Raw genomic sequence first — 22802 nt, 5'->3', positions numbered from 1 at the left:
GTAAGCAGTGTGGCTGCTCCCCCATCCCCGGCAAAGCCTTGTCTCAGGGTCATCCTGCGTTGCCTTCTCTGCCTATTCGAGAGGCATCAGCCCCACTCCCAGGGACATGAACCAGCTCCCTGGAGAGCCATGGGCATCAGCTGGGCACCTGGGCAGGGGAGGGAGTTATCCAGCTCTTCCTGGAAGAAATGGTGGAAGAGATCTGGAAGAAGGGAGCCTCCTAAATCCTGACTGCCCCCAGCAAGCTGGGGTTCTTGGGCAGTCGTGAACACTTCCGAGCCTCAGTTTCCTCATCTTTATAATGGAGATGGTGATATCCCCGCCCTCATTCATACTTTGTCGTCAGGGTCCCAGTGCATGGCACATGCCATTGCTCAATAAATGGTAGCAACTGGTCCTCTACTCTCTCGTTATTCCTCGCACCTTCATTTCACTGGGAGGAGGAGAGCATGCTGGGAGGGCGAGCTGTCATCCTACCCTACAGTAGGAAAATCTTGCTTCTCTGGGAGGACCACACTTAGTTTCACACATGTCCCATTTTATTTTATTTTTTTAAAGATTTTATTTATTTATTCATGAGAGACACAGATAGAGAGGCAGAGACACAGACAGAGGAGAAGCAGGCTCCATGCAGGGAGCCTGATGTGGGACTCAATCCTGGGACTCCAGGATCACAACCTGGACCAAAGGCAGGTGCCAAACTGCTAAGCCACCCAGGGATCCCCACATGTCCCATTTTATACAGGATGGTGGGAATTAGCAAGGAAAACAGCCAACTGGCTTCAGTGCTTCCTATCTCTCTCTTTCCCCCCAGCAAGAAAGGTCCACATTAGGTTTTTTGGAGACCCACCTGATGGGCTTATGGGAGCCCCTGTCCTAGGTGGTAGAACAGTTGTCAGGTGGGGTAGGAGGAATCCCCAGACTAGGTCAGGGAGGTCAGCCCAGGGCTTTTGGCCCCTGGTGACACAAGCCCCAGCCTGTCACAGATTTCCAAGCCCAGGCCTGGTACAGAAGTGGCTGGGCCTCTTCCCCCTCTGAGGGACTGTAGGAGCCCAGGAGGGAGAGAAGCACAGCAGTGAGCAGCCCAGACAGCACTCACTGACTGCTTCCCAGATGGGGGACCACACCACCCAAGACCCCAAGCATAGGACCTTCACAAGAGCTGGGTAGATGTCTCTTCTAGCCCCGACAGACAAGAGCTTGAAGCAGATTCCATTTTATTTGGAGAAATAAAAGTGACACTTCTCATACCTGAGTGTCAAATGATAGAAAATGTCTACCCCCCACAAATGTATCACAGCTTTCCTTCTGCTGAGAGCTGAGTCCCACCTCCTGCAGCGCTGGGCTCAGCCACCTGAGCCGGGTGACGACATGTTCTGGGAAGCCAAGTTGGTGACATTTTCCTCTCGGAGGAGAGTGTGCTTCTTGCTCAGTTGGCAGCCTGCAGAAAAGGCCAAGCTACAGCTCTGGACTTCCCTGGGTGGCGGGAGACAGGAGAGAGCCCCCCAGCCTGGCAGAGACCGGGCAGCTGCCCTGCGGTAGGAAGATTGATTAGCTGGTGGGACAGCTCTCTGAGGAGGACGCACTGTCACTGAATCATCCTCTGCCTGGGTTCGCTGGAAACTCATCTCAGCCCCATGAAGTCTCCCTTTGCTTCCCTGCGGATTTCATCTGGCCTTGCCCACCCCCGCTTGTTGCTATGTGTTTCAGAGAAGCAAGATGGAAATGATGCAGAGGTTAGGAACTTAGGCAACACCATAGAAGGAAAAACACTGCAGAAATTAAGTTCTGGTTACTTGTGTGTCTGTCTAAAGAAAATAATATAATGGCTTTAGAGTCATACCTAAGTGCATTATTTACCTGCTATGTGAACTGGGGCAAATTTTCAAACTACTCTGACCCCAGATTGCTCACCTGTGAAATGGGCCTAATATTTACATAATAGGATTCCTGGAATCATTCTGTGGGCAACAGGGCATAAAGCTGTCACTGGTGTTTCTCACTCAATCACCTTCTCACCTTGTCAGGCACAGGTGTGAGGTTTTTGTGCAGTTATATACAAAAGTGTGTTTTCTGTGTTGAATAATATCATTTCCTGGCTGCATTACCAAGTATTGACACAATCTGCTAAGTCAAGGCCACATCATATTCTGTTGTTTGCCTGGTGATCCAAACAGAATGTAATGGGGATAGTAGTGATGACTTTATATCGTGGTGAATGCATGGATGGGTACATCCATTGTGCCCCAAAGCCAGCTACAGATGATCTGTGCCCTCTGAGTTGTGTACTCTGACAGCCTAAAGCTAACACCATCCCCTTGGAAGATGCCAAAGGGCTCCTTGATTAGTTTTTTCAGCCCCTAAGCTGAGGAGGAATTAGCTGAAGTGCTTACATTCCCATGTCCTCTCTCTTGTAGAAAGTCTGCACCAAATGTGGAATTGAGGCCTCCCCTGGCCAGAAGCGGCCTCTGTGGCTATGTAAGATCTGCAGTGAGCAGAGAGAGGTAGGATGCCCAGGGCAACAGGCGGAGGTGGGCTGGGGCAGGTCCGAGCACACTTGCACTTGGGGAAATTCATGGGTGGTCGCTGGAAGGGCCTTCTTTAAAGGCCAAGGAGAACCTACCAAGCATGGCCAAGGAGAAGGGTGGGGAGGGCTAACCTGAGCTATAGTGGGTGCTTGCCTGTTCCATAGTGGAGAGCTGGCATGCGCCTTGGTTCTGCTTTGCCTGGGTTCTGTGGTCTCAGTGGGAAGCCCCTCACACTGTGTGTAGGTACATGCAGCATTTTGGGCAAGGTTATTATTATTGTAATAGTAATGGCTATCCCAGGTTGAGGGTTTACTAAATTTAGTGCCACTGCACTAAATTCTTTACATAAATAAATTTGTTTCATCCTGACACAACCCCATAGGTGGGTGCTATTATTATCCTCTTTTATTGATGGAAAAATGGAGACACAAGAGATTAACTTAGGGGCACAGTGCTAGTTAGTGGAAGAGCTAGAAACCAAACACAGCCGTGGTCTGTTGTGGGACCAAAGTCCCTTCTGATGCGATGTTTCCATAATTCTAGTTCTGACCCCATTTTAGGAGAAGAAATCAAGGCTCAGTGAGTTCTCTGAGGCAATCATGATCAGGGACTCAAAGTAGGTCTCCTGACCCCAAACCCAGAGCCCCCTTCACTGCACCAGGATCGGGGCTAAAACAGAGCAGGACATTGGCAGGCAGCTTCTCTCTGGAGAGGGTCATGAGATGGGGAGTGTGGTAACAAAACAATCCCGGCACCAGGGAGTAGATCCCCTGCTTTTCCAGATGCGGAGTTATTTTTTCACTTAACTCGCTTGGCAACCAATAATGGGCTTTTAATCTGAGGATCCATAAAAGGTCTTCAGTTATGGGAGATTTTCAGCCGTACTGTCCTTACATGTTGCTCTCCTGCTAATGCATGTCTCCTCTTCTGGAAGTCCTGTTGGATATTTTGTAGAGCCTCAGTCCATCTTCCTGGAGCTCCCAACAGCTCTTTCCTGTTTCTTTCTTTATCTTGCTGAGATACTTTCTGGAGAGTCTTTAGTTCACTAAACTTTAGAGTTTAACTCCCAACTGTTGGTTTTGTCGGTTGCCATTCTTAGCGTCTGCTTTCCTCAGGTGTTTTTGGAATTTGCGTTTGTACACTTGAGTGGGAGTCCATCTGTCTCCCTTCCCAACACCTCCATTCAGCTGTCCTTGTGAAAAGATCTTGCGTTTCCTCCACCCAGGTCCCGAGTCCCTCTTCCCACCTCCCATGCCAGTGCAGAGCCAGGTGTCTTGGGTTAGCGATGGGCTGTGTGTCCATAGTGACAGTGCCCAGAGCTGAGCATCACCATGCCAGGCAGCTTAGCCAGGCCCTGGATGTGTGTGTGCTACTTCCAGCTGCCTCAGTGGTCACATTCTTGGTCTTGGGCCAGGAGGCAGTCTCTGCTTTTTTCAGCCTCCTTCTCAAGGTGGGAAATCCCTTCACCAGTTCCCATTTTCAGTGACTCTGGCTCTTGGGCCCCACCCCCCAGGCACCACTTTTAACCCCTGTTCCCTGGAAGGCTAGGCTTTTGGCTTCCTCCATCTGCTTCTGTACCCAGACCCCAGCAGGCTCTGTCTTCAGCCCCTCAAAATAGTAACTTTGGAGTTTCTGATCTGTTGGATAGGTAGATAGATCTTATTTTTGAACACAGATAAGTTTTCTGTTTGTTTTTAGAATATTTTTATCTGTCATTGCCGTGTTTTTGGAACAGAGAAGGTCTTAAGAGTATGGATCAACACTTTGTCTTGCCCAGAGGTGCCTGATTTCTCTCCCTGAAATGGAGATGAAAGCACCAATTTCCTAGAGGTGTCATGGAAATCAGCAAGGTCACTGAAGCATATAAAGTGCACAGAATGTCTGGCCTAGGATAGGTACTTCGTAATATCAGAGGCCTCCCTCTCACCCAGCCAGAAATCCCGGCTTGAACCTGAGGTCCTTCTGGTCTTGGAGGTGGGGGGCTCCCTTTTTAAGATGCAGATACCAACTGTCAGGAGAAAGGAAATCTCTCCAGAGAGTATCCTGTGGCAGACACTAAGCAGGATGAAGTGCTGGTCACCCCTCCACCTGCCAAGCTGTGGGAGGACAGAGAGGAAGGAGCTATCCGGGAAAAGGAGGTGGAAGACAAATTTAGCAAACAGAACACTTTAGTGGAGCATTGAGGAGGCAGCTGCCCCTGGCCAGCCCCCCACAGGGTGCCCTCACACCCCCTCACCTTCCTGAGCTGCCACGCACAGGGCCCACCACTGGCCCATCCTAATCTTCAGAGTGCTCTGGTGCCCAGAAAAGTCCAAAATAACTTAGGATGAATTTTCTTATCTCTTCTAAGGCAAAGAATATGAGGCTGTGCATTATGCTATCAGTTTGTCCTTGAATTTCTAGAGGTTGATATAACTTAGCAGGACCAGGAATGGCCCATTTCCTCTCTGCAGCACTGGGCACACGGTGGACAGCTGGGAGGGTGAGTGTGTAGACAGGCTGTGAAAGTGCATGTGTCTAGGCATCTGGGTGCCTGTGGGGACCATACCTGGGTGCTGCATTTCCCTGCCTGCTTTTGGGGTGAGAGAGTGACAGGGTAATTGGTTTTCTCATGCCTTTTTGTCTTAAAAAACTATCTAATCACGACAAGAAGATAGAGCATTTAGAATGTCATTTTAAGTGCCGCACATAGCTGATTCTGAGTCTGTGATAAAAATGTGGTGTTCTGTCCTGCAGCAGAAGCCACATCCAATGGGAGATCTTGAATTTTCCAATGGAATCTCATAGTGCTATGCCCAGACACTCCTGTCTATCTTTCCTTTTGATGCTTCCCTTCTGTCCTCTCTGACTGTAATTGTATGTTATTTTTTCTGGATACTGGTTAAATGTCCCTGGGGCTGTCACGTTGGTTTGCTGCCCACCTTATGTACCTCAGTGGTACAGCAGTGTGAACTGCAGCCCCTAATCTTTTCTTTTTTAAGATTTTATTTCTTTATTCATGAGAGACACAGAGAGAGAGAGGCAGAGACACAGGCAGAGGGAGAAGCAGGCTCCCTGCAGGGAGCCTGACATGGGACTCGATCCCAAGTCTTCAGGATCAGGCCCTGGGCTGAAAGGTGGCGCTAAACTGCTGAGCCACCCAGGCTGCCATGCAGCCCCTAATCTTTTTTTTTTTTTTTTAATTTTTATTTATTTATGATAGTCACAGAGAGAGAGAGAGGCAGAGACACAGGCGGAGGGAGAAGCAAGCTCCATGCACCGGGAGCCTGATATGGGATTCGATCCTGGGTCTCCAGGATCGCGCCCTGGGCCAAAGGCAGGCGCCAAACCGCTGCGCCACCCAGGGATCCCATGCAGCCCCTAATCTAATGCATATATTCATTCAAGCATTCAACACGTATTTCTTGAGCATCTTCTATGTGCCAGGCAAAATAACTCTCTTGTGGGGAAAGGAGATCACAGACACCTTAAAGTAAATTCTGGCATGTTACAGATGGTGACAAAGTGCTCAGGACAAAGAGCAGGGTGCTGGAAACATTGGTAGCTGCTATATTTTACATGGGAGTCAGGGAAGGGCTTACTGACAAGATGACGTTGGAGACACTATGTGGCTATGTGATCAGAACGTATTCCAAGTGGAGGGTACAGTGAGTGCAAAGGCCCTGAAGTAGGTGTGTCCTTGGTGGGTTTGAGGAGCAGCAAGGAGACCAGTGTGACTGGATGAGGAAGTCAGAGATATGGCCAGGGTCAGAGCAGGTTGGTCCTTCTAGACCATTGTAAGGACTTTGGGTTTTACTCTAAGTGAAATGGGGAACCCATGGAGGGTCTTGAGTAGAGGAGAGACATGACTCGAATCCTCTCCCTCTTTTTATTTTTAATTTTATTTATTTATTTGAGAGAGATGGAGAGAACGAGCACACACACAGAGCGAGAGGGAGAAGCAGGCTCCCCATTGAGCAGGGAGCCCAATGCAGGGGTTGATCCCAGGACCCTGAGATTATGACCTGAGCAGAGGGCAGATGCAACTGAGCCACCCAGGTGCCCCTCCTCTCCCTCTTTTTAAAGGATGCTCTGGCTATATTGTTTTGAGAATAAATCATGTACTATAATATCAGTGTTTCATCTCTCCTAATCATGTTATTTTAGTTCTTAGCTGTTGTTACTCTCAGAAGTTTTCGTTTTAAAAAAATTTTTTAGGGGATGCCTGGGTGGCTCAGCTGTTGAGTGTCTGCCTTTGGCTCAGCGTGTGATCCTGGATTCCTAGGATCGAGTCCTACATTGGGCTCCTTGCATAGAGCCTGCTTCTCTCTCTGCCTGTGTCTCTGCCTCTCTCTGTGTCTCTCATGAATAAATAAATAAAATCTTTAAAAAATAATAAAAATAATAAATTTTTAAAAAATTAAAAGTTTTTTTTTATTTTTAAGTGACCTCTTTCCCCATTGTAGGGCTCAAACTCACACCCCTGAGATCAGGAGTTACATGCTCTACTGACTCAGCCCACCAGGTGCCCCAAAGTTTTCCTTTTTTAAAAACATTATATACATTTTACTCTTTTCTGATTATGAAATTAATATGAATCATTGACATTTACAGTGTATTAAAAAACAGAAATACCCCCCAAATCGAAAATCTTATGATTCAGAGACAATCACTGCTAACATCTTGGCATGTTTACTTCTGACTTTTTTTCTGACTTTTTTTCTTTATATTATGGAACCTGTGTTTTAAAATTAACATTATATCGTAAGTAGTTTCAAAATAATCAGTAACTCTTTGTAAATATTCTGCCATATGGCTATTTCTTTTAATTTAGGATATCTAAGTTACTTCCTTTTTTCCCCTTCTTTTTAACAACCGCAGTATACATCTGTACACAACTCTTTGCCTAAATTTTAAATTATATCCTCAGAATGGGTTCTTAGAAGGGGAAAATAAACACCAGCATTTATATTCCCTCTTTTCTTATAGGCTCTCAAGTTACTATTTTGATTCATCCAATAATTAGCTGGTGTATAATTTTATCTAATTGTAAATAAGGGCACATGGATGGTGTTTTCTGAGTCTTTTGCTATCTAATAATAACTCTTGCTTTTATTCTTTAATTTTTCAAAAATATTTATTTGATAAAGAGAGAGAGCAGGGGAGGGGGCTGAGGGAGAAGAGAGAAATCTCAAGCACACTCCCCGCTGAGCACAGAGCCAGAAAACGTGCAGCTCCATCTTACAACCCCAATAGACTGAGCCACCCAGGCACCCCAGTAGTTCTTGCCTTTACACAAAAAGACAAATTGACTGATGGTAGAATTGATAATAATCTTTCCCACTCAAAATTCTGTGCCCCTGTTGTCTGCCAACCATATGTGGAAAGAATCACCATGAGGGAGAGTCAGCAAATGTAACAGCTAGGATTGGTGTCTATAAAACTGGGGATAAAAGAGAAACTAAGAGATATAAATACATTTTTTTAAATTAGTGAAATAAAAGAGATAAGAGACAGAGGAGAAACCACACTGAACAAATAGGACCTTTAAAAAGGGAATCAGCAAATTTGAAAAATACCCATTGAAACGTTTTCATTTCTAAAAATGAGAAATGTTATAAATTTAAAAACTCAACTGAACCATGTGTCAGTAATTTTGTAAAGCAATAAACCTTGTCATTCCCATTAGCAGCCACACACGTTTCCTTATCATTTGCTTCTTACTGTTTTTGATTTTTGATCTCTGGTTGGCACACCCAACAGCCTGGAGTCCCAAGTCTTTATTTCTGCTATACCAACTGTCGTGAATATGTAGTCTTTGTGACCACACAAAACTACAGTCCTTACCCAATTGGCCTTTTTTCAGTTTGCTTCTAGGTAAGCCTTTAATCTCCGGACTCCTTCTCCCCACCCCCATCTCCATTCCCTCCCTGAACAGGCACACTTTGTGGTCACTTTCCTGACTTCTTTGTGGTCAAATGAATAAACTCAGACATGTGTTCAAGATTTAAATAACCAGAAGGGACAAGCCATAAGAGACTCCTAACTCTGGGAAACAAAGAGTTGTGGAAGGGAGGAGGGTGAGGGGACAGGGTAACTGGGTGATGGGCACTAAGGAGGGCACTTGATGGGATGAGCACTGGGTGTTATTCTGTATGTTGGCAAATGGGATTTAAAAAAAACAAAACCAGAAGGGGGAATGAAGCAGCCCTCGGTAGACTGGTTAAATTGCACATCAGGCAGGACCATAGAACCCCAAGACAGACTTTGTGAGCCAGAGGACCATTTCAAGGATGCAGCTGAGCCTACAAGTAGATGAAGCCCGTTAAGAGAAAACTGAGAAAAAGAGAAGGCGGGATGACAAGATCCAGTGCACAACAGAAAGTAGTTTTCACGCAAGCACAGACATGGGGGAGAAGTCTGGAGCCAGACTTTGCTTTTATTCCTCTTTAAATAACCTATGGACATGTTTTATATATATATTAGCCTTTAATCTCAATTCATTAAAAAAAAAAATAGAGTGGCTCACGCTCAAAGTTACACTGTAACCCATGGAGAAGTTAATTAGACTCTAAATTCCCCAGGATTGGGTATCCCTGGATGGCTCAGTGGTTCAGCGCCTGCCTTTGGCCCAGGGCGTGACCCCTGGAGACCAGGCATCAAGTCCCTGCATGGAGCCTGCTTCACCCTCTGCCTGTGTCTCTCCCTCTCGGTCTCTCTGTTTCTCATGAATAAATAAATAAAATCTTTAAAAAAATAAAAAAAATAAATTCCCCAGGATTCTAGAAACCTTTCCTCTAGCTCTTTTTAGGGCCTGTAGCTCTGGAGTAAGTCTTTGAGGATGCAGGCATTCTCCAAGGCAGCTGAGCTGGAGAGGGGAGAAGACCAATTTGTAAGCAATTGAAAGCTGATTAATACAATTAGAGCACGTGCTCTGCCTTCCCAGTTTCATTCCACATCCTGATTATAACTCAGCAGGGTGGGGGGGGCATGGACACTTACTCTGTTTCCTGCAGTGCTCTGCACATGAAAGGTGCTCAGGAAACATTTGCTGATTGAAAGAGACATTTGCAAAAAAGGAAAGCCGGTTCCTTGTTCAGATCACTTTAGAACCTTTTCCCAGCATGGCGCTTTTGATTTGATTTTCCCCCAAAGTCTCATCGCAGCTTGCCCTGGCTGGGGTCCTACACTGATGCCCATTGGTGCCGAGTCTGTATTCTCATCTCCTGGCCCCTCTCTTCTGTTTGTTGATTGACTGAAAGAGGGGCTTCTGAAAAGGAAGCCACTTCTAAGAAAGTGGCTTCACATGGTGGTCTTTAACTCACCTCTCAATTGCACAGCCTGGACGGTGACCAGTACAGCCCGGGTAGGCCCCGTGGAGGGTCCACCTTGGCACAGGCTTACAGGAAGCCAGGAGAAGCAAGAGCTCCTCAAGGAAGAGCTCCTTCCTTGCAGGAAGCCAGGAGAAGCAAGAGCTCCTTGGTGCTCCGCAAGCCAGCACCAGTGGGGAGCAGCTGTGCCAACCAAGCCCGGCACCCTCATGGAGCCTGCCTTCCAGGCTGGCAGCCTGTGCTCACTGCCATCTGCTTCCCCACGCTGGTTCTCTCCTGGTCCTGCTGTTACTTGCAGTTTGGATTTTTGCTGCAAACAGCTTTGCCAGAGGAACCACCCGGAGGCCCACAAGCGCACTCAGGAGTGGGTGGCTGGCACTGGAGCAGGCAGGCGAGCGGCTGCTTGAGTGCCCCACCATCTGTGTCTGGCTCTGGACTGCTGTCACAGCGTCCCGGGGGGACCCTGGTGGTCAGACTTCCTCATTGTGTTGGTCACCTCCCACACTCCATGGCTCTGCCAAGCCAACCATCAGTACAGGCTCCTGGCCTCCCACACATGTAGAAGTGGCAGGAGAGGAGTAGGATGCTGGGGCCCACCAGCCCCCCCTTCCTCCTGTAGGGTGCGGGGGCAGAGTAGTCCCCCCCCCACTTCCCTGCCCCTTATTTGGGGTGCCTACCTGTGCCTGTGTCTATGTGTTGGAGAAAGAACATTCAGAGTTGCTCTCCAGTCCAAGAGGACTTTGTCACCACTGTGCTCCAGTCTACTGGGCCAGTTGTCCTGCCCATGCATGCCAAAGGAATCCAGTCTGGCACCCACTGTGGGCTAGACAGTGAATATCTAGCTTTATCCTCTCAGGAGCCCAGTGAGGTACTCATTGTAATCCTATGTGACAGATGGGGAAACTGAGAAAGGAGATCACTTGCCCAAAGACCCCAAGTGGTAATCAATAGAGCCAGGGCTTGAAGCTCTTTGAGAAGATAAGGTGTGAACAAAGACCTAGAGAAGGTATAGCAGGGAGGCCAGGGGCCGTCCAGGATGGGGACACACTGTACCGTGTTCACAGAGCAGCATGGAGCCAGTGAAATTCCTCACCTTCCACCTTCAAGGTCCTGGGTTCTACTGAGGTGGGGGCAGGAAGGTTTGAGTACTACAGGCTTTTTGGCCACAGGGAGTGGGGAAATTAGTTGACATGGCCTGATATGAAGCCCCACCAGGAGCATGGCCCACAGCTCCTAGCACTTGGCTCTGTCACACCAATATCCCTCTAGCCCCTGCTTACTCAGCCACCCCAGGGTGCTCAGCAGCCTGTGGAGTTAGGAATTATGACACCAGCCTTGAGTATAACAAGGTGCAGACCGGCTTCACTGTCCCTCTGGATGTGTTGGTATAATAGTGTCGTGACACTACAGCCTAGCTCCCCCAGGCTCCCCCTGTCTTGGGCCTCTATGACCTGGTTTTCCTTGCCATGGTACCCTCCTGAATGTGTCCCCGGGGCGGTGGGCAAAAAGCTAGGGAGAAAGCATATAATTTAGTCGTTTTCCTGCATTAATTTGAATAAAATTTTGAATAATCAGATTTTCCTGCCCATTTTTCAGATGTCAAATGACATTGGCTGGTACAGTTGTGCCCTTCTCCTTAGCAAGTGGTCTTGCAGATGGAGACTAGGGAGTAGAGTGTGACTGCATCCTTCAGGAAGTATTTATTAAGCTCCTAAGTGGTGCCCAGCCCTGGAAAAACACATCCATCCCCTCTTCTAAGGAAATAACTCAAGACACATAACATACCACAGTGCCAGAAAACCGTCTATCAAAAAAGGAAGCAGAAAAGAATTGGCCTTTATTGGGATCCTCCTCTGAAGCAGGCATGGGGCTCTGTGTCTCATTTTCCAGCCAAATGGAAGCTCCGGGATGTTAAGTGACAAGCCCAAGGAGACACAGCGAGGACACAAAGAACTGGGATTTGAACCTGGGCTGTCCGACTGGTTCTTGCCACTAGGTCAGCTTCCTGCTCCTGATTTTCTACCAAACCTGGGACCACTTCTCTCAAGAATAGGCCCTCACCCCTTCCTATTCCAGGACAGCTCTGGGGCTGGAGGAAGACAGGATAAATAAATAGAGGCCCTCAGACTTTCTCTCCTTCTTTGCCAAAATGGTCATCCCCCAATGTCTGGGGGACTCCTAGCTCCCTGCCTCACTTCTTCTTGCTTTGACTTTGTAAGTCATTACATCCCAGACCAGGCTGATGTACCCAGAACTGAAGCCCAGCCTGGCCCTGACCACTTTCTAATAATGATTTGCATCTCTGAGCCTGGTCCCAGCACCTGGTTGTCCCCTTGTCCCTTGAATTTTTTCTCACTGCTCCCAGGATGCATCAAATTGAGGGTCATGTCATGGTCGTGGGCCAGGTCCTGATGCTCTCTTGTCTACAAACTAAATCACAGAGGGGCCCATTCAGTAGCATCCTTGGCTGGTTCATCTCCACACTGCCCCTGGACCTTGTGAGTATCATCTCCTATGCAAGATGCTCCACCTCACACCCCACTCCCAGTTGTACGACCTAGAGAAACTTTCACAAGGCTCCCTAGGAAGCATGACCAAGAATGCATGTAGCAGCATATTCTGTAACAACAAAAAAATTGGAGACTACCTAACTGGCCTTTCATGGTGCAATGGATAGATAAATCATGGCTATAAAGTAATAGCAGTGAAAAAAAAAGAACTTCAGCTAAACTCATCAAAGGATAAATTGAAAACACAATAAGCAAAAGAAAAAAATTTACCAACAAATACATTGATTCAAGAATATGATCAAACAAGTAATAGTAAATATTAATTTTATTTAGAAATGCACACATATGTTTTTTGTTATTGTTGTTGTTGAATGGAAAAGTGAGGGATTGCTTAATGCAAGATCCCCAGTGCTTACCTCTGGAAGACAAAGAGGGCTTAAAGAGGCATCTCAGATTCAGTAATATTTAATTTCTCCATGAGTTCACAGGTGCTGAGTTGAGTATGTTTCTTTGAAGTGTACTATGTCTTTATGTACTTTAGTATGGATGCTGGATTTCACAGGCACGCCTCTTAAATATAACAAAGGATCACGAAAGTCAGACCCCCAAAAAGCTTGAATCAGTGATAGGAACAAAAATTTTAGGGATATCTGGGTGGCTCAGTGGTTGGGCGTCTGCCTTTGGCTCAGGTCATGATTCTGGGGTCCTGGGATCAAGTCCTGCATCAGGCTCCCCACAGAGAGCCTGCTTCTCCCTCAGCCTATGTCTCTGTCTCTCTCTCTCTCTCTCTCATGAATAAATAAAATCTTAAAAAAAATTTTTTTTAAAGCTCTTCCAGGAGGCAGGGACAAAAGAGCTGAAAACAGTAAGAGACACTACAGTGAATCTGGAAGATGGATGGCCATGGAATCCCAGAATTCTAGGTTTTCCCCAAGAAGGGACAAGACCAATTGGAAATGAAGCAATAATCAAATCCACAGCTGAGGAAAGCATTCCTGCAAGGCCCACGAGCCCTGCCAGGGAGTGGTCAGCCCAGAAATGCTGTCATATTGGCTTTGGAATATGTTTCTGAAACTGTGTTTAAACATAGGCATGTTTGTTGTTCTGGGAATTGAATCAAAATCATAAAGCTCCTCTGAAAAGACCTGGCTGGGTCTAATTGGCCTGTCCAATTTTCTGATTCCAGCTCTATTCATTTCCCGTGTATGGCCCACTCCATCTGGGGACAGAGGCGTGCTCTGCAGCCAAACACCACTGGAACACGCTTGTCCTCTCAAATCTGTCTTGGACCCGAGAAGATAGTTAAATATTTTGGATTCAAAGGGATTTCATGCTGCATGCAAATGAAGAGTGCGAGGGGGCCCATATGCAGTGTTGACAAAGCAAGTAATTAAGAACATTTGTGAAAGAGCATCATTAGCCTGCATGGATTTGTTGAATTCCGGAGACCATTCTGAATACGGGGAGAAGATGGCCTGTGGGGCCAGAGAGAGAGGGGAGATGGGGTCCCTGTTTTCAGTGGCTTGCAGGGACCTTTGCACAGTGCAGGTAATGAGGGAGATGCAGGGCTAGGCACCTTGGGGGCACACAGCCCCACAGCCCGCAGACATGGAGAGCCATTGTTGGGAGCCACCTCCCTCTGAGGCTGGCAAGTAATTGTGCAGAATTACCTCACCAGTAATTGTGCAGAAGCTTCACTGGAGCAAGCCCCTCGCCAGGGGTTAATGGAAGCCAAAGCATTTCCTTTGGTTCAGAAATAATCTAGCCAAGGTGTTTAAATTATCTGTCAAGAAAACAGCACTCTCAGAAGATTTTGCTCACTGCATTTTTTTTCCGTTCTACTATGCTGGCAAATTGGCTTGCCTTCCAGATTGACCTGGTTACTCAAAACCCACTTGAAATGAAAAAGAAAATTCACAAGGGCTCCCTCCTGCTCTTGGGGCCACCTGCTCCTGGGGTGAGGGAGGAGCTGCCTGCAGTGGGGTTGCAGAAAGGGTCATCAAGTGTGTGCTCCATCTTTGCTGGGGCTTAATTTCCCACCTACCTCCTGGTGAGATGCAGGCCTGGCCCCAGGGTGGGGAGCCGGCCAGCCATCAGCAGTACCCAAAGAACTGGAGGCTTTTCAGACAGGGTGAGCAGGGTGAGCTCGAGGACAGTGGAGGCTTTCTCTCTGACTCACCAATACACACGCCACACACACACACCTGGAGGTTTTAAAGTAGCATTCTTTAAAATGCAAATACAAAAAAAAAAAATGCAAATACACAAATACTCCTGAGAGGAGTCTCATTTAGTTTTCTGCTAAAGCCTCAGTTCTGAGTTAGCACTTCCCAAGGGATAAGTGGAGAGCCTGGGGAAAGAGGAGAGCTCTGTCCCGCTGCCCTGGTGCTTCTCAAAGCCCGCTGTTGGCTCAGGATTGCTTACTCACACTCTACATCACAGACTGAAGGTTTCACCCCAGGTGCTTGGGGGATGGATGTAGGGAAGCTGCATCAGTGCGGAACAGCTCACGAAGGCGAGCATGAACACTCTCACGTGGAAGGAAAACATGGACACAGACCCCAGCCTGGTATGGATTTATGCCTTGGACCACTCGTTTGCAAGAACATTTGATCTTTTCTTCTCCGAGGCTCTGTCTTAACACATAGAAGGTGCTGAATAAATGTTATTTGAATAAATTAATATCTACTCACTCTGTCTTCAGGGGTTGACCGCCAGCTTCAGCTTTCTGAAGGAGGGGAAGCAAGCAATGAGGAAAAGATGGCTGCTCTAAAACTCAATTTCGGCTCAAAGCAAAAATGGCAAGAACAAGGAGAAAATTTTTAAAACCGAGAGAGAGAAAAAAAAAATAAAAAATAAAAAATAAAAATAAAAATAAAAAATAAAAAAATAAAACCGAGAGAGAGAGAGAGAGAGAGAGAGTGAGAGAGAGAGAGAGAGAGAGAAAGGGAGGGAAGAAGGAAGAGGAAAAAAAAACCTCAAAAATCATGTATTTTGGTGTGACAAAACTTTTCCCTAGTTTAAATTCTGCTGATTGTCTTAAAGGGACAGATAAGTATATATATACATACACATATTAGTGTTTAAATATTTAAGCCAGTATTTGTCTAATTGCTTATATTATAATAGAAACAGTGTCTAATAACTCCCCTTGCTGCTGAGGATGAGGAGTCCAAAGCTTTTTTTTCAGCCACTTTTTTTAACTTCTTTAAATTCAGTTAATTAACATATAGTGTATTATTAGTGTCAGAGGTAGAGTTCAGTGATTCATCTGTTGTATATAATACCCAGTGCTCATTACATTACATACCCTCCTTAATGCCCATCACCCAGTTACCCCATCCCGCCACCCCTTCCTCTCCAGCAACCCTTGGTTTGTTTCCTATAATTTAGAGTCTCTTCCAGTTTGTCTCTCTCTCTGATGTTGTCTTGTTTTATTCTCCCTCCCTTCCCTTATGATCGTCTGTTTTGTTTCTTAAATTTCACATATGAGTGAAATCATATAATTGTCTTTCTCTGATTGACTTATTTCACTTAGCATGTACCCTCTAGTTCCATCCATGTCGTTGCAAATGGCAAGGTTTCATTTTTTGTTGGCTGAATAGTATTCCATTGTATATATGTACACCACATCTTCTTTATCCATTCATCTGTCGATGGACATCTGTACATTTGTATTTTGGGGTAAATACCCAATAGTACAATTGCTAGGGCATAGGTAGCTACATTTTCAACTTTTTGAGGAACCTCCATACTGTTTTCCAGAATGGCTGCACCAGCTTGCATTCCCACCAACAGTGTACGAGGGTTCCCCTTTTTCTGCATCCTCACCAACATCAGTCATTTCTGGACTTGCTTATTTTTTAGCCATAATGAAATACGTTGTGGTTTTGATTTTTATTTCCCTAGTGCCAAGTGATGTTGAGCATTTTTTCATGTGTCTCTTGGCCATTTGTATGTCTTCATTGGAGAAATGTCTGTTCATGTCTTCAGCCCATTTCTTGATTGGATTATTTGTTCTTTGGGTGTTGAGTTTGGTAAGTTCTTTATAGATCTTGGATACTAGCCCTTTATCTGACAATTCTTTGCAAAAATCTTCTCCCATCCCATTGGTTGTCTTTTGGTTTTGTCAACTGTTTCCTTTGTTGTGCAAAAGCTTTTTATCCTGATGAAATCCTAATAGTTCATTTTTGCCTTTGTTTCCCTTGCCTTTGGTGATGTGTCTAAAAGAAGTTACTGTGGCTGAGGTCACAAAGGTTGCTGCCTGTGTTCTCCTCTAGGATTTTTATGGATTTCTGTTTCACACTTAGGTCTTTAATCCATTTTGAGTCTATTTTTGTGTATGGTTTAAGAAAATGGTCCAGTTTCATTCTTCTGCATGTGGCTGTCCAATTTTCCCAACACCATTTGTTGAGGAGACTGTCTTTTCTCCATTGGATATTCTTCCCTGCTTTGTCGAAGATTAGTTGACCATAGAGTTGAGGTTCCATTTCTGGGTCCTCTATTCTGTTCCATTGATCTATGTTTTTGTGCCAGTACCACACTGTCTTGATGGTTATTACAGCTTTGTAATATAGCCTGACATCTGGAATTATGATGCCACCAGCTTTGATTTTCCTTTTCAACATTCCTTCAGCTATTTGGGGTCTTTTCTGGTTCCATACAAATTTTAGGATTATTTATTCTAGCTCTGTGGAAAATGCTGATGATATTTTGATAGGAATAGCATTGAATGTATAGATTGCTCTAGGTAGTATAAACATTTTAACAATATTTGTTCTTCCAATCCACGAGCATGGAATGTTTTTCTATTTCTTGGTATCTTCCGCAATTTCTTTCATGAGTGTTCTATAGTTTTCTGAGTACAGATCCTTTCTCTCTTTGGTTAGGTTTATTCCAAAGTATCTTATGGTTTGAAGCCACATTTCACTTTTCTTGAGACAATCTGAAATCTGGGGTCAGATTATTTTTGTTAACTGGTTATTTTACACCAATATTTTAAGCATCATTTCCTTCACATTTTTTATCATTTTGTAGTTATACATACACTAATTATTTAGACTAAACTCTGCCTTTATTTCATTGATCATTTCATTTTCTGGTACCACGAGTTCCTCATTCATGAGCTTTTTATTTTAATTCATCTGTTGATCAAATGAACTCTACTTCTGAGCAATTTTTTTAGGCAGACTGGATGCACCTGATTTCTGTTTTTTGCTAATGTGATCCACAGTACCTTTTCAGGATAAGAATCGCAGCCACCTTCTGGATCACAGGGGCACCCAGTTTCCTGGAGTATGTAGAGGTTGCTTTTGTAGGCGTTACAGCTGATAGAGGGCTCCCTGGGCTGCCTCTGTGGTAACAGGCCTTGGGGACCTGCTCCCTGCCCCCACTCACTGCTCACGTTGAACAAATGCACACGGTCAAGTCCATGCCAGAATCACACACACTGTGTAAACGCTGAGTCTCCTTGCTCCTTGAGTAGGGCAGCAAGTTATCAAGCTGCCAGCCAGAACTTTAAGGTAGGATGGTCCCAATCTGGTTTGAGCGACAGCATTACCAGCACGAACTGGTACTAAAACGTATATGTGCATTGCGTTAGCACATCTCATGTCAGCTTGCCTTGCTCAATATCAGCTTGTCGCCTTGGCTGTAATTATGGTTTTTCATACTCAGCTTGTCACTACGGAAACCTGGTCAAAGGGTACTGGCCAGCTATCTTTGAGAGCAGTCTCCCTCCAACCCAATGCTCCTGGCCCTTCCTGTTTTCTGAGGGATCCAGCTCTGCCTGCCTTTTATGCTTGGAAGCCCTGGTTCCCTTTGAAAAAACTGTTCAAGTTTTTCCCATCTCTGACTCCTGGAAGTTAGATGGGTACAGTGACATCTGAGGGGGAACTTGGCTTTCTTCAGGGACAGAAATTTCAGTAATATGAACTCATGCAGGTGTTTTTCAACTAAGCATAGTTTGGTTCTTTTCCTATCCTGTGCTACTACAAAAATTTTTAATTACCGGGCACTTGGGTGGCTCAGTGGTTGAACCTCTTGCCTTTGACTCAGGTCGTGATCTCGGGGTCCTGGGATTGAGTCCCATATTGGGCTCCCAGTAAGGAGCCTGCTTCTTCCTCTGCCTATGTCTCTGCCTCTCTCTGTGACTCTCATGAATAAATAAATAAAATCTTTTTTAAAAATTTAATTACTGCTTTCTTTTCCTTTCCTGAACTACCAACTTTTCTCTCTTAATCACATCCAGGTTCAGTATACTAGCCATAGATGGCCCAACTCCACATGTGTCCACCTGCCATGCAGCCCAGGAATTCAATAACATGAACATCCAATGACCAATTTGTTAGAACTTTAATATTTTTTTTGCTTTATTTATTTGACAGAGAGAGAATGAGCACAAGCAGGGGGAGCAGCAGGCAGAGGGAGAGGGAGAAGCAGGCTTCCCTCTGAGCAGGGATCCCAATGCAGAGCTCAATCCCAGGACCCCAGGATCATGACCTGAGCTGAAGGAAGACACTTAACCAACTGAGCTACCCAGGCTCTCCTTTATTGGGGTTTCTATGGGAAAGGCAAAGTAGGGCAGGGTACTTATCTTCAGATTGGCTAGTTTAAGCAGTTTAGGGAGGCATTGGGGAATAGGGAGGGACCCTGGGTGATTTACGGCAGAGGAGAATTGGCGTGGTATGTGAGGGTTAGCTGAGGCAGTGGTGTAGTGTGGACTCAGGATTGGCCGGAGGGTTTGCAACATGACTTTCACAGGTCTGCAAAAGTCACATCACAGGATAAATAGCAACATCTTTGGCCATTATTTTGGCCACGTGATTAATGGATGCCAGATAGACAAATAAAGAATCTAAGAAAAGTTAGAGCACTTTGTCTCCAGGTTAGTGCAGGTTGAGAAATCTATAAATAGCATTTAATTTAGCAAACCCGTATATGATTTTATGAGAGGGTAAAGGGGGCAGATCCCAGAGCTAGACTGCCTGGGTTCCAGTTCTGTCCTTTTCTTCCCTGTTCTCTCTGCACCTGGTGTGTCCTTGTCTGTAAAATAGAGCTGATGGTAGTACCTACAACATAGGATAATGCTGAGGGTTAAATAAATTATTGTATTTAAAATTCTTAGGACAGTGCCTGACATATACCAAGTGCTCAGTAATTATTGAATATTTGAATTTTTAAATTTTTTTATATAAACATTAAACAGCTCAGGGTCAAATGGTATGTGAAGATCACATTTTGGTAACTACCTTGACCCCTGCATCCCCAAATGAAAATGATCCTAATAACATGACCTGATGCATTCCTTCTTAATTTTTCATTTCTGTCACATTTTAATTTACCTAATATTTAGATCATGACCTTTCCGATCTGATTTTTAATTTTCCCTCAAGGTTTTTATTGATTTTTTTCTAATGACAAAAGAATCATGAAACTTATGTCCTTTTATGCAGCTCCATTTTTTTTCTTTTTAAGATTTTATTTATTTATTTGAGAGAGAGCATGAGCAGGGGAGAGAGGAAGAGGGAGAAGCAGGCTTCCCAAGAAGGAGGGAGCCGGACGTGGGACTCAATCCCAGGACTCTGGGATCATGACCTGAGCGGAAGGCAGATAGATACTCAACCGACTAAGCCCCCCAGGTGCCCTTTTGTGCAACTTCTTGATTTTACCTTTATCTTCTGTTGTACAGAGCCTTCTCTTGCCATGTCAGAAACCCCTGCACAACCTTCCCAGCTCCAGCCTGCACTAGTTACTGAGAGCCAGCCTCATGGGATCTCCTTCCACAGCCCTCCTGAGTTGGGGACACTGTTTCTAGGATCCCAGTGTCTTCCTCTTTCTTATTTTTCACCAGTATTTTGCTGGAACCCATCTGTACAAACCCATACAAAGAAAAGTTTGGAGTCCTTGCAAGTCTAAAAATGTCTCTATTCTGCTCTCATGTTTGATTGATAGTTTGATAGAATTCTAGATGCATAGTTTTTTTAGCATCTAGTGTTGCCGATGATAAGACTGATGTTGTTCTGATTCTGGTTTTCTCATAGGCCTGTTTTTTTCTTTCTGGAAGTTTCAGGATCTTCTTTTTATATTTGGAACTAAATGATTTTATGAGTATGTGTGTCTATTGCTTTTTACTTTTCATTTTTCCTGCCTTATAGTCAATAAAAATCTTTTAATCTAAAGACACATGTTCTTCTTCAGTGCCTGGAGATATTTTTCATTTTTCTCTCTCTGGGGAGTCTATTATTAGGAAGTAGACCCCTCAAATTGAGCATTTTTGTCCCTTATCACTTCTTTTTTTTAAAGATTTTATTTATTCATGAGAAACACAAAGGCAGAGACATAGGCAGAGGGAGAAGCAGGCTCCCTGCAGGGAGCCCAATGCAGGACTCGACCCTAGGACCCCAGGAACAAGACCTGAGCTGAAGGCAACAGCTCAACCACTGAGCCACCCAGGTGACCCTGTCCCTTATCACTGATTTTTTTAAAAATATTTTTATTTATTTATTCATGGGAGACACAGAGAGAGGCAGAGACACAGGCAGAGAAGCAGGCTTCATGCAGGGAGCCCTACGCGGGACTCAATCCCAGGACTCCAGGATCATGCCCTGGGCCAAAGAGAGGAGCCCAACCACTGAGCCACCCAGGCCCACGCCCCACCCCCCTTATCACTTCTTTTGCATTTTTCTGTTTATCTTTGTGTGCCACATTCCAAATGGCCTCATTTTTATCTTTGAGCCTTTATTTTACATTTTTATATTTCTGCACTGTATTCTTCCTAGGAGCCTTTTCCTTTCTAATTATTTCGTTTAAGTCCCTGAATTTAACTCTATTGCTTTACTCAATTAGTTATCAACATACCTGATTGTTTCTTTTTTTAGGAGTGTCTAAACAGAGGATAGGTGACCTACTGGAGGCAAGGAGCCTTAAATGGCTTAAAACAACAACATTCCTTTGCTTGTGATCTGGCAGTTTGGGCTGGGCTCAGCAAGGAGATTGAGCAGGGCTCATCCAAAGGTTGCAGGCCTGGACAATTCAATAGGGAGGGACCCAGGGAGGCTCACTCCTCTGCTGGCGGCACTCGCTATGGCTGGGGTGTCTTGGTTCTCCACCGGGTCTCTCATCTCATCCACTGGACAAGGCAGTCTCTCGTGGTGGCCAAGGTGTTCCCAGACGGTGAGAAAGGAAACTGCTGGGCCTCTTGAGGTCTGGTCAGAAGTCCCATGGCACCACCACCACATTCTGTTGGTCAAAACAAGTCACCCGCCTAGAGCAGGTGGGGTACACCACCTGTACCTCACCACTTGATGGGACGAGAGGAAAATAACGGGGGGCCATTTTTCATCTTCTACAGCCTCCTGGGAAGCTTCTCCTGTGTTGTCCTCAGCTCAGGCTACCATAACTAGAGAGCGTAGACAGGGTCCTTAAACAACAAGAGTTTACTGCTCATGGTTCTGGAGGCTGGAGTCCTAGATCAAAGTACTGTCAGGGTTCCCTGTGAGAGTGCTCTTCCTGGCTCACAGATGTCAGCCACCTCTCTATGTCCTCACACAGAGGAGAGAGATGAAAGCCCTCTGGTGTCTCTTCTAGGGCACTAATCCCATGATGAGGGGCCCACCCTTATAGTCCCATCTAGCCCTCATCACTGCCCAAAGGCCCGTGTTCCAGCACCGCCCCGTAGGGCTTCAACATATGAATTGGGGCATGGGGCACAGCTTAGTCTATGACACCCTCTAAGCCAGTGCTTCTCTTAAGTAACCTGAGTTACATAAAGCCTTGAAATTTGGATGTGCTCAGTAGCCTCAGATGACAGATTTTTGTGTGCTATCATGCACTGGGGCCCCTGTATGCATCCTACCAGTATGGAGTTTTGAGCTTTCGATCTGGTGCGGGAAACAGGCATACATAATTGTGTGTGCATTGTAGTGGGAGACCTGACAGTTCTGTGGAAGCTTCTGGATAATAGTAATTTCCTAAAGGCTGGATTTCTTTATCCTAGCCCATGGAGGGAAGAAGGAAAAGCATGTACAAAGACCTGGAAGCAAGTTTAATGTGGCCAGGGAGTGAGAGTGGCTGTGTCTGGCTGATCCCAAGCATGGACCAGGAGGAGGCAAGAGATGAGTCTGGTGAGGGTGGCAAGGTTGGCAGAGTTCTGGGGTCCTGTTGGCCATGCTAACAGGAGTTTTGCTTGCCTGGTAGAGCTCCTGCCAGGCTGGCACTCTATGCATGTGTGTGTGTGTGTGTGTGTGTGTTCAGGTAACTGATGGGGGAAGGCTGTCTGGCCTCTCTGCCAGGTGGGTTGCCCCTTTAAGAGCCCTTTTTTAAAAGACCAAAGTGTAAGCAAGAAAACTTCTCTATGATAAGCCATTTCTTTTTTTTTTTTTTTTTTTGATAGGCCATTTCTTGTGGTTTTTCAAGACTGGGCCAGCCTGGAGCTTGTTAAGCAGACAGAACTT

At 45.6% G+C, this 22802-nt stretch overlaps 1 protein-coding gene across 1 annotated transcript in view; it reads left to right on the top strand.

Moving 5' to 3' along the window:
- Positions 1-22802, top strand: part of RPH3AL (rabphilin 3A like (without C2 domains)) — a 148244-nt gene that overhangs the window by 93311 nt on the left and 32131 nt on the right. The window contains 1 exon segment of the mRNA XM_041724990.1: positions 2418-2504. Within this exon segment, the coding sequence (XP_041580924.1) occupies positions 2418-2504 (87 nt within the window).

The sequence above is a fragment of the Vulpes lagopus genome, chromosome 12 (assembly GCF_018345385.1).
Source record: "Vulpes lagopus strain Blue_001 chromosome 12, ASM1834538v1, whole genome shotgun sequence".
Lineage (NCBI taxonomy): Eukaryota > Metazoa > Chordata > Mammalia > Carnivora > Canidae > Vulpes > Vulpes lagopus.
This window is presented reverse-complemented; position numbering and strand designations above follow the sequence as displayed.